Genomic DNA, 12,597 nt, shown 5'->3' on the forward strand with positions numbered 1-12,597 from the left:
CCCAATGGGCAGAAAGCAGGAGCTTAAGAAGAAACCAATTATTTTGTTCAGGCAGGATTGTTTATATTCCATATGACATACAAAGCATTTCAGTCCATTGAGTCCATGTTAACTCACATCACAATTCCATTATTCCTATTCCCACCTACTTTTTTGCAATTTATTGTCTATCATTTCCCAACTCCACACCTCCTTGATTCACCAATCACCCTCTACACCAGGGATAACTTGCAGTCATCTATCAACCTACTAAAGTGGTAGTAAAGATTAAGTCAGAATTATTTGTCAGGTTGTTATTCTGTGTTTGAAGGAGGTCCTTCATATTGTATGCACCCTGATATCAACATTGGTGGATGTTAATTTGAGGTTCAAATAAAAAAGTGTTCAGTAAAACAACAGCCCTGTTGTACAACAGTGATGTAGAAATATGACGTATTCCCTCATGCCCCTGATTTGTGCACTCAAGACTATAAAAAAATGTTGGGTGTTTGGGGCTGAGTTTAATTTATTCCATTAAAATAAATATTGTAGACACATCATCCCTTGGGTGGAAATAGGGAAGTCTGCAGACGCTGTGATTTTAATGGAAACACAGAAACGCTGGAGGAACTCAGCCAGTCTCACAGTATCCATGGGAGGGAGAGATACATATTAAACATTTTGGACCTGAACAACCTCAAGGATTCAGTTGTTACGTCCGTGAAATCTGGAGCTAAATGACCATTTTAGAATCTCTTGTTGGCGCTCGAGAGATTCGTTAATGATGTCTTCTCAATTTGCTGAAAGTAGGTTGATAGTTTATTAAATGGAGGGATTAGATTTGTTTTGCCTTTCACACTGATTTTAAATTATATTATAGCTCAAAAATCATTAATAATGTTTTTTTTTCAGATTAAACTCATTTGTGCTACTGAACTCCAAAATTAAAAACACACCTGGAGAAGGTCTCAGGCCTTTTGCTTTCCATGGACGCTGCCTAACCTGCTGGGTTTCTCTGGTACTTTGTGTACTCTAAAATAAAGTGCCATGCTATTGAAAATTGAACTGGCCCAGTAGTAGAAGACTTTTGGTCATATTTCCAGATGCCGAAATGCCCAATTTTTCATGTTTCCTTGCATTTCCTTAAATTTAGAGACACAGGCTCATCCGGCCCATAAGCCTGCACCACCCAAATACACCCATGTGACCAAATGGAACATTTTATACATCAGTAGTACAGATTAAAATCCTCCAAATGATAGCGACGATATGCAAATTTAATTTACAGTGAGACTTTCAAACCTCAGCGGCCTGAAAGCGAAGGCAAGATAAAACTGATGGTTCCTGATAGCATTTAATCTGGAACGGCCATCAGGGAGGACGGAGGTGAAAGGTCTCCAAGGGAGAATGCTCCATTGGAAGGAATTGCACGACACACAAAGAAATGGATGTTGTGATGGGAGGCCGATCCTCCCAGCCTCAGGACTTCACTGTGGGAGCCCCTCGGGACTGTCTGGTACTGCCCCTCGTTCCAGCACGTGGTGCACTGGGGATGTTCACTGATGAATATTAATTCAGCGTTCCAAACCACCAGCTCAGCTTCTTTCTCCGAGTTGGAAACCTATTTCCAGCATTTTCTGTTTGCATGTCAGATTTCCAGCCTTGCTAGGAAGTTCTACATCACAAAAAATTGAATATTAAATTTAGATCCCAAAAACAAATCTGGAGGAATTTAAGACAGGAGCAGCAGGACAGAACCACAAGCCTGGTTCTTGGATTCATACGTTAGACAGCCAAAAACATGAAGGGAATGCCACAGCTGTTGTGTGGTCCCGCATAACACTCACATGCAGTTTCTGGCGGCCAGATCCCGGTGTAGGAAGTTCCTATTGCTCAGGTATTCCATGCCACTGGCAATGTCGATCATGAACTTCAGCAGGGTCTGCAGTGGAATGTACTAGAAAACAAACATTGTGAGCAATCTGCTTATTTCAAGGGGAAGTGATAACAAATTTTAAATGACGAGTCCCACTTCTCCAGCAACAATTCCATCGATGGTAACTTATAACCATATATAACAATTACAGTACAGAACCAGGCCAGATGTCACTGCCTTACATTATTTCCATGTCTTGACCTTTTCTTTTTTGCGATCAAAAAGTGCAAGGACTCTACAATAATGGTGGGGGGTGGGGGGTGGGGGGTGGGGGGTGGGCAACTGCGCAATACACAATCGTGCAGGAGAGAATCAGCAGGTCACCCAGCAACCATAGGAAGTTCAAAGTTATTGTCAGAGTACACGCATGACATTACTTGCAACTCCGAGATTCTTTTTCCTGTGGGACAGGCAGAATTTCTACTTAAAGGTAGTGCAAAAAAAAAACGTATTCAAGAAAAAAGATTTATAAAAAACATCTCAACAAGAAGCATGTGCAAAACAAGCTGCAATGTAGAAAATAAATATCCAGTAGTAAATAATGTGCAGAAAATAAATATTCAGTCGTGAATGATATGTAGAAAATAAATATTCAGTCATAAATAATGTGCAGGAAATAAATATTCAGTCGTGAATAATATGTAGACAATAAATATTCAGTAGTAAATAATGTGCCGAAAATAAATATTCAGTAGTGAATAATATGTAGAAAATAAATATTCAGTCATAAATAATGTGCAGGAAATAAATATTCAGTCATGAATAATATGTAGAAAATAAATATTCAGTAGTAAATAATGTGCCGAAAATAAATATTCAGTAGTGAATAATATGTAGAAAATAAATATTCAGTCATAAATAATGTGCAGGAAATAAATATTCAGTCGTGAATAATATGTAGAAAATAAATATTCAGTAGTAAATAATGTGCAGGAAATAAATATTCAGTCGTGAATAATATGTAGAAAATAAATATTCAGTAGTAAATAATGTGCCGAAAATAAATATTCAGTAGTGAATAATATGTAGACAATAAATATTCAGTAGTAAATAATGTGCCGAAAATAAATATTCAGTAGTGAATAATATGTAGAAAATAAATATTCAGTCATAAATAATGTGCAGGAAATAAATATTCAGTCGTGAATAATATGTAGAAAATAAATATTCAGTAGTAAATAATGTGCAGGAAATAAATATTCAGTCGTGAATAATATGTAGAAAATAAATATTCAGTAGTAAATAATGTGCAGGAAATAAATATTCAGTCGTGAATAATATGTAGAAAATAAATATTCAGTAGTAAATAATGTGCCGAAAATAAATATTCAGTAGTGAATAATATGTAGACAATAAATATTCAGTAGTAAATAATGTGCCGAAAATAAATATTCAGTAGTGAATAATATGTAGAAAATAAATATTCAGTCATAAATAATGTGCAGGAAATAAATATTCAGTCGTGAATAATATGTAGAAAATAAATATTCAGTAGTAAATAATGTGCAGGAAATAAATATTCAGTCGTGAATAATATGTAGAAAATAAATATTCAGTAGTAAATAATGTGCAGGAAATAAATATTCAGTCGTGAATAATATGTAGAAAATAAATATTCAGTAGTAAATAATGTGCCGAAAATAAATATTCAGTAGTGAATAATATGTAGAAAATAAATATTCAGTCATAAATAATGTGCAGGAAATAAATATTCAGTCGTGAATAATATGTAGAAAATAAATATTCAGTAGTAAATATTGTGCCGAAAATAAATATTCAGTAGTGAATAATATGTAGAAAATAAATATTCAGTCATAAATAATGTGCAGGAAATAAATATTCAGTCGTGAATAATATGTAGAAAATAAATATTCAGTAGTAAATAATGTGCCGAAAATAAATATTCAGTAGTGAATAATATGTAGAAAATAAATATTCAGTAGTAAATAATGTGCCAAAAATAAATATTCAGTCGTGAATAATATGTAGAAAATAAATATTCAGTAGTAAATATTGTGCCGAAAATAAATATTCAGTAGTGAATAATATGTAGAAAATAAATATTCAGTAGTAAATAATGTGCCGAAAATAAATATTCAGTCGTGAATAATATGTAGAAAATAAATATTCAGTAGTAAATAATGTGCCAAAAATAAATATTCAGTAGTGAATAATATGTAGAAAATAAATATTCAGTAGTAAATAATGTGCCGAAAATAAATATTCAGTAGTGAATATAATGTAGAAAATAAATATTCAGTAGTAAATATTGTGCCGAAAATAAATATTCAGTAGTGAATAATATGTAGAAAATAAATATTCAGTAGTAAATATTGTGCCGAAAATAAATATTCAGTAGTGAATAATATGTAGAAAATAAATATTCAGTAGTAAATATTGTGCCGAAAATAAATATTCAGTAGTGAATAATATGTAGAAAATAAATATTCAGTAGTAAATATTGTGCCGAAAATAAATATTCAGTAGTGAATAATATGTAGAAAATAAATATTCAGTAGTAAATATTGTGCCGAAAATAAATATTCAGTAGTAAATAATGTGCCGAAAATAAATATTCAGTCGTGAATAATATGTAGAAAATAAATATTCAGTCATAAATAATGTGCAGGAAATAAATATTCAGTCGTGAATAATATGTAGAAAATAAATATTCAGTAGTAAATAATGTGCCAAAAATAAATATTCAGTAGTGAATAATATGTAGAAAATAAATATTCAGTCATAAATATTGTGCAGGAAATAAATATTCAGTCGTGAATAATATGTAGACAATAAATATTCAGTAGTAAATAATGTGCCAAAAATAAATATTCAGTCGTGAATAATATGTAGAAAATAAATATTCAGTAGTAAATAATGTGCAGGAAATAAATATTCAGTCGTGAATAATATGTAGAAAATAAATATTCAGTAGTAAATAATGTGCAGGAAATAAATATTCAGTCATGAATAATATGTAGAAAATAAATATTCAGTCATAAATATTGTGCCGAAAATAAATATTCAGTAGTGAATAATATGTAGAAAATAAATATTCAGTCATAAATAATGTGCAGGAAATAAATATTCAGTCGTGAATAATATGTAGAAAATAAATATTCAGTAGTAAATAATGTGCCGAAAATAAATATTCAGTAGTGAATAATATGTAGAAAATAAATATTCAGTAGTAAATAATGTGCCAAAAATAAATATTCAGTCGTGAATAATATGTAGAAAATAAATATTCAGTAGTAAATATTGTGCCGAAAATAAATATTCAGTAGTGAATAATATGTAGAAAATAAATATTCAGTAGTAAAGAATGTGCCGAAAATAAATATTCAGTCGTGAATAATATGTAGAAAATAAATATTCAGTAGTAAATAATGTGCCAAAAATAAATATTCAGTAGTGAATAATATGTAGAAAATAAATATTCAGTAGTAAATAATGTGCCGAAAATAAATATTCAGTAGTGAATATAATGTAGAAAATAAATATTCAGTAGTAAATATTGTGCCGAAAATAAATATTCAGTAGTGAATAATATGTAGAAAATAAATATTCAGTAGTAAATATTGTGCCGAAAATAAATATTCAGTAGTGAATAATATGTAGAAAATAAATATTCAGTAGTAAATATTGTGCCGAAAATAAATATTCAGTAGTGAATAATATGTAGAAAATAAATATTCAGTAGTAAATAATGTGCCGAAAATAAATATTCAGTAGTGAATAATATGTAGAAAATAAATATTCAGTAGTAAATATTGTGCCGAAAATAAATATTCAGTAGTGAATAATATGTAGAAAATAAATATTCAGTAGTAAATATTGTGCCAAAAATAAATATTCAGTAGTAAATAATGTGCCGAAAATAAATATTCAGTCGTGAATAATATGTAGAAAATAAATATTCAGTAGTAAATAATGTGCCAAAAATAAATATTCAGTAGTGAATAATATGTAGAAAATAAATATTCAGTAGTAAATATTGTGCCGAAAATAAATATTCAGTAGTGAATAATATGTAGAAAATAAATATTCAGTAGTAAATAATGTGCCGAAAATAAATATTCAGTAGTGAATAATATGTAGAAAATAAATATTCAGTAGTAAATAATGTGCCGAAAATAAATATTCAGTAGTGAATAATATGTAGAAAATAAATATTCAGTAGTAAATAATGTGCCAAAAATAAATATTCAGTAGTGAATAATATGTAGAAAATAAATATTCAGTAGTAAATATTGTGCCGAAAATAAATATTCAGTAGTGAATAATATGTAGAAAATAAATATTCAGTAGTAAAGAATGTGCCAAAAATAAATATTCAGTAGTGAATAATATGTAGAAAATAAATATTCAGTAGTAAATAATGTGTCAAAAATAAATATTCAGTAGTGAATAATATGTAGAAAATAAATATTCAGTAGTAAATATTGTGCCGAAAATAAATATTCAGTAGTGAATAATATGTAGAAAATAAATATTCAGTAGTAAAGAATGTGCCAAAAATAAATATTCAGTAGTGAATAATATGTAGAAAATAAATATTCAGTAGTAAATATTGTGCCGAAAATAAATATTCAGTTGTGAATAATATGTAGAAAATAAATATTCAGTAGTAAAGAATGTGCCAAAAATAAATATTCAGTAGTGAATAATATGTAGAAAATAAATATTCAGTAGTAAATATTGTGCCGAAAATAAATATTCAGTAGTGAATAATATGTAGAAAATAAATATTCAGTAGTAAAGAATGTGCCAAAAATAAATATTCAGTAGTGAATAATATGTAGAAAATAAATATTCAGTAGTAAATATTGTGCCAAAAATAAATATTCAGTAGTGAATAATATGTAGAAAATAAATATTCAGTAGTAAATATTGTGCCGAAAATAAATATTCAGTAGTGAATAATATGTAGAAAATAAATATTCAGTAGTAAATATTGTGCCGAAAATAAATATTCAGTAGTAAATAATGTGCCGAAAATAAATATTCAGTAGTGAATAATATGTAGAAAATAAATATTCAGTTGTAAGTAATGTGCCGAAAATAAATATTCAGTAGTGAATAATATGTAGAAAATAAATATTCAGTAGTAAATATTGTGCCGAAATAAATATTCAGTAGTGAATAATATGTAGAAAATAAATATTCAGTAGTAAATAATGTGCCGAAAATAAATATTCAGTAGTGAATAATATGTAGAAAATAAATATTCAGTAGTAAATATTGTGCCGAAAATAAATATTCAGTAGTGAATAATATGTAGAAAATAAATATTCAGTAGTAAATATTGTGCCAAAAATAAATATTCAGTAGTAAATAATGTGCAAAGTAAAATAAGGCCTGATTGAGTTTGTGGTTGTTTAGGAGTTTGATGGGGGATGGGTAGTAATTATTGAGACCATTTCCCTTTATAATCACTTGGGAAGATGCAGCTGGTCACTTTGACTCTCAATGATGAATAAGTTTGTTCCAATAGCATTGAGTTTTCTACTGTTTATTTGCCTTCTAAACAGTAAACTATACTTAAATGGACAATAAAATATTAATACATTCAAAAGTACACGGTGAAAGAAAATTGTCTAGACTGGCTCGATATTCTTGATTCTAACAGCACAGAAGCAAATTCAAAACTAAAATTGTTTCTCTAAGATGGTCAAAAACACAGCTTTTTAACCTTGACTGGAAGGCTGTAACTATAGAAACACCCAAGGAATGTCAACAAACCTCTCCGGACTGCGAGAAACTGGCAGTTTAAGTGATTTTCAGTCATTTTAACCCTTACAACAACTATTCCTGAACCTGGTGGTGCGAGTCTTGTGGGAACCTCTACCTCTTTCCTGATGGCAGCAGCGAGAACAGAGCATGTCCTAGGTGATGTGGATCCTACTGTTCTCCGACAGCACCAGTTCATGTAATTTCCTTGATGGCAGGGAGAGTTTTGGCTGTGATGAACAGGGCTGTGTCCACTACTTTTTCCAGGGATTTCTGCTCAGAGGTATTGATGCACCCATACCAGGCCATGATGCAGCACACTTTCCACAACACATCTGTGGAAGTTTGCCAAGGTTTTCGATGTCCTACCAAATCTCCACAAACTCCTGAGGAAGTAGAGGTGCTAACATACTTTCTTCACGATGTGTTGGGTCTAGGAAAGTTCCTCCTAAACAGTGACTCCCAGGAATTTAAATTTGCTCACCCTCTCTGCCTCTGAACCCCCCCCCCCCCCCCCCATGACCATTGGATTGTACACACCTCTGGATCTCCCTGTCCTGAAGTCCACAATCAGCTCCTTGGTTTAGTGACATTGAGTGTGAAGTTGTTAAAACATCATTCAGCCAAGTTTCCAATCTCCCTTCTGTAAAGTGCAAAGTTTCGGGCTTGGGCCCATCGTCAAACATTGGGTTCCCTTTGCTTCCTATCGATACTGCGTGAACTTCTCCAGCTTGTTTGTGTATTGCATTCGGCCCCAGCATCTCCAGACTTCCTTGTTTAATTCCTTAGGGGCAACAAGCAGCTTTCATTCACCTGATACTCGTACCACGGTTGAGACAAGAGGAATAGTGCCACTTGGTGAGCATCCTTCACTTCGGGATGCCTCCTTGTAGTAAGGATATAGAGGCTTTGGAAAGGGTACAGAGGAGATTTAGCAGGATGCTGCTTGGATTTTAAAAATTTTAATGACAGAAGCCCAAACCGCCCGTTGAAACCCTTGCTGTCCAATTATACAGTATTTACCTTCCAACCCCGTATGTTTTTGGAGGGTGGGAGGAAACTGGAGCACCTGGAAGAAACCAATCTGGTTATGGGGAGAAGATGCAAACTCCTGTGGATTTGAGCTTGGGTCGCTGGCCCTGTAATAGCATTGCACTAACCACTTTGCTAACCCTGTCAGAATTAGAGAGTATGAGCCATAACATAAGGAGAAGTTGTATAAACTTGGGTTTCTCTAGTGCAGTGGTTCTCAACCTTTTTCTTTCCACTCACGTACCACTTTAAGTAGTCCCTATGCCATTGTTGCTCTGTGATTGGTAAGGGATTACTTAAGGTGTGTGAGTGGGAAGGGAAGGTTGAGAATCTCTGCTCTAGACCCAATTGTTACTGAAATATTTTGCTTGAGAAAAATTGTCATTGACTCATTACCTTTGGAGTTCTGAAACCATGTACATAATGAGTCAATTAGGGATGATCAAAACAGAGGTTTCCAAATATTTTCTTTCCACCCACTTATCACTTTAAGTAATCCCTTACTAATCACTGAGCACCTGCGGCATAGGGAATACTTAAAGTGGTATGTGAGTGGAAAGAAAAAGGTTGAGAACCACTGCCCGAGAGCGTCAGAGCTTGAGGGGGAGACCTGATAGAAGTTTATAATAAGATTAGGCCGATAGATCGTGTAGACCAGGGGTGTCACACTCAAATTCGCAGAGGGCCAAAATTAAAAACTTGGACTAAGTCGTGGGCCAAACTAAATATTTATTGAAAATTTTCAACAACATCTGCATGTTTTCTCTTCTTTCAACATATGTAATGTTAAACTTTTTCTTATTAAAATAAATGTTTAATAATAGTTTTGGTTAAACTCTTTCCAGAAGAAATGAGAAATAAAATATTCAATAAATAATATTTCTCTATAGTCTTTAAGCTCCTTTTAAATGTATTTTTTTTCACAAGCCAACAAGTCAAAAAAAAACTTGCTTCAATGAAAATCCAATCTTTCAACTATGAACAGTCTAAAGTTGACCAAAGAAAATATTAATCCAAGCTTAGCTTGCTACACTGTGATTTATTCTGATGCACCTGGGTCTAAACCAGATATTTGGCATCTCTTCTTAGATGCAAGTTCATCAAACTCTGGGGTCAGAGTTTGCCTCCCACCTGTCTTGAAAGGTCCTGTTTTCTATCTTTGGTTTGGCCATTTTTCGTAAGGGGTTTATTACATGTGAGTTGGGTGACAGGTCGCAGATGCTAATGTAAGTAAAGAGGAGGTGGGGGCGATTAGTGGGCTGACGCCAATGCATTTGCAAAGCATTCTGGGATTTGTAGTATTAGCTGTGCATGCGCTATACTGGCGCGGTGGCCAGCGGGCCAGCTCTAATACATATTTGATATGATCTTGTGGGCCAAATATAATTATATCATGGGCCAAATTTGGCCCGCGGGCCTGAGTTTGACATGTGTGGTGTAGACAATCAGGATCTTCGAACACAACAGGACAGGGATTTCAGGTGGGTGTGGGCTGTGTAGAGGGAAAGAGTTTAAAGGAGATGTTATACAGAGAGGAGTAGGTGTCTGGAATGGGCTGCCAGGAGTTGTGCAGAAGCAGATACGGTTGTAATGTTTAAGAGGCCTTTAGATAGACATTGGAATATAGAGCATTGCATGAAGATGCTGGGAATGGAGGGATATGTATCATTCCAGTTAAATTTTCAGCGGAGAAACTGTGGGCTGTTAACTCTCAGGTTATTTTGAAACAGACTGAAGGACACATCACACCCAGACACACTCTCTTCTCCCATTGAGGAACAGGTTCAACAACTAGACTTTAAAGTGTGACAGTATGCACTGACAGGCTCAAAGACAGTTTCTTTACACAGCTATTAGGCTCCTGAATGAACCCCAGAGCAGTGCTGCTCTTGCTTGATAGTTATCGATCTTTCTTTACATTTGTAATCCTATTCTCTGTAAATTGTACTCTTTGCACAGCTGTATGTACGTTGGAGTTAACCTGTCTGCTCGCATAAAAACACCTGTGTATACTAGATATGATGTGACAAATAAAAGTTGAACTACAGGACACGGACATCGTGATTAAGAGGCACAAACTTTAGTTTCTATGTCAATTAAAAGCCTACGTTAACAGATGTATACAAGGTTATGAAGGGCATAGATAGGGTGGATGGCCAGCACCTTTTTTCTTGGGGCGACAAAAGCAAATACCAAAGGGCATTTACAGTGAGAGGAGAAAAGTTTAGGGGGGAATGTCAGTTTGTAAAAATAACCCAGAGAGTGGTGAGTGTCTGGAATGCATTTCCAGAGTTGGAGGTGGAGACTGGTACAAAATGGACATTTAAAAGACTCTGACAGGCACATGGATCTCAGAAAAAAATAGAAGGTAATGGGTGTGAGGGTGAAAAGGATTAGATTGTTGTGGGGTTGGTTTACAGAAGTCAGCACAACATCATGGGCTAAAGGGCCTGTACAGTGCTGCCATGTTCCATGTTGCCACTTGATTGAGCACACAAACCATCTTCCCTGCAACCCTCTACAGCTGATTCACAAGAAGCAGGTAAATGGATAAGCTCAGGACTTCACAGCCTTAGGTACTGACCACTACTTGGCAACATTTTATTTTACTTCTAAAAAAAAAACTGGAATCCACACCCAGAGGGAGCGATGGAAAGCAATTCACTTGTGACATTCAGAAGAAAATTGATAGAGAAAAAAATGACCTGGTTCCTGGGAACAGGTAAAGGAATGGTGGGATTTATGACAGAGTATATAGATGAGTTTTTGGGAGACAAATTGGGAAAGGTTTGTGAGGGCAGGTCACATACAAACACTTCAAAACAGATCTTATTTGAAATACTGGAGCTCCACTAATGCTAGACATATTGGCTCCACAGCTTTTGCAAGAGCTTTGGAGAGTGCGCAAGTGACTTCACTAATGGACGTTGTTTACAAAAGGCAACAGAAAGATCTCGCTGGAGCCACAGATTGTCTGGACATGTTCTAAGAGGATCTTGTGGTTTTGCAAGCAGAGAGAGTCAAACAGGCTTTCTCTCAGAGAGAGAGAGAGAGAGAGAGAGAGAGATCACTTCTACAGTATTACAGCCAGCAGAAGTAGCTGGGACTGGAACAGGACAAGCTGGCAAGCTTGTGGAAAGCCCCATTGGGGAGTTGGCCTGGTCAAAGCCCTTGTGGTTCATGCAAGAGGAGAGGACTGGCTGTCTAATGTTTCACTTGGAATAAAAGAAACAAAAAAGGAACTCTGTAGTGACCCGAAAGAAAGAGGTTATCATCTGGAGAACCCTGAAGGGGGCAAGTTTCGTCAGCAAGACACTGGAGTGGCGAATTAAAAAGGAATCAGTTGTGGATATCCTGGAACAACAAATCTCTCTCTGAAAACTGACAAGAACCTTCCTGAGTGGTAACCATTTACCTTTCAAGCACCAAAGCCTGGTGAATTTTATAAATGTTCTAATTCTGTGCACAGAATTACCTGCAACTAGTGAACTTGGAGGAATGAGAAGTGAGATTGGACAGTGAACCAAAGAACATTTCTGAACTTACACACACATTACATACACATGCACTTAAATTAGAAAGGGGTTAAGTTAGGTTAGTTAAGTTAAAGTGTAATTGTGTTTTCATGTTTAAAGCAACTTTTGTTGAAGAAACCATTTGTCTTGGTGAATATCTATTGATGTTGGGTTTATGGGTCCTCTGGACTCATAACAGACTGCTCTTGCAGAATGGAACATAGGAAGTAGGAACAGGACCAGGCCAAAAATGGCCCATTGAGCCTGCTCCGCCATTCAATACGATCTTGGCTGATCTAATTTATGACCTAACTCCACCTACCTGCCTTCTCCCCATATCCCCTAATTGATCTGAATGCCCTGATGATTCTGCAATTGATGAGTGTATTTTGCATGACAATT

General features: G+C 34.3%; 1 protein-coding gene across 2 annotated transcripts in view; it reads right to left on the minus strand.

The window, feature by feature from the left end:
* Window positions 1-12,597, minus strand: part of mertka (c-mer proto-oncogene tyrosine kinase a) — a 213,495-nt gene that overhangs the window by 11,570 nt on the left and 189,328 nt on the right. For both annotated transcript variants that reach the window (XM_069887682.1, XM_069887683.1), the window contains one exon: window positions 1,827-1,936. In XM_069887682.1, coding sequence (XP_069743783.1) covers window positions 1,827-1,936 — 110 coding nt within the window. The remainder of the gene's footprint in view (window positions 1-1,826; window positions 1,937-12,597) is intronic.

The sequence above is a fragment of the Narcine bancroftii genome, chromosome 6 (genome assembly GCF_036971445.1).
Source record: "Narcine bancroftii isolate sNarBan1 chromosome 6, sNarBan1.hap1, whole genome shotgun sequence".
Classification (NCBI taxonomy): Eukaryota; Metazoa; Chordata; class Chondrichthyes; order Torpediniformes; family Narcinidae; genus Narcine; species Narcine bancroftii.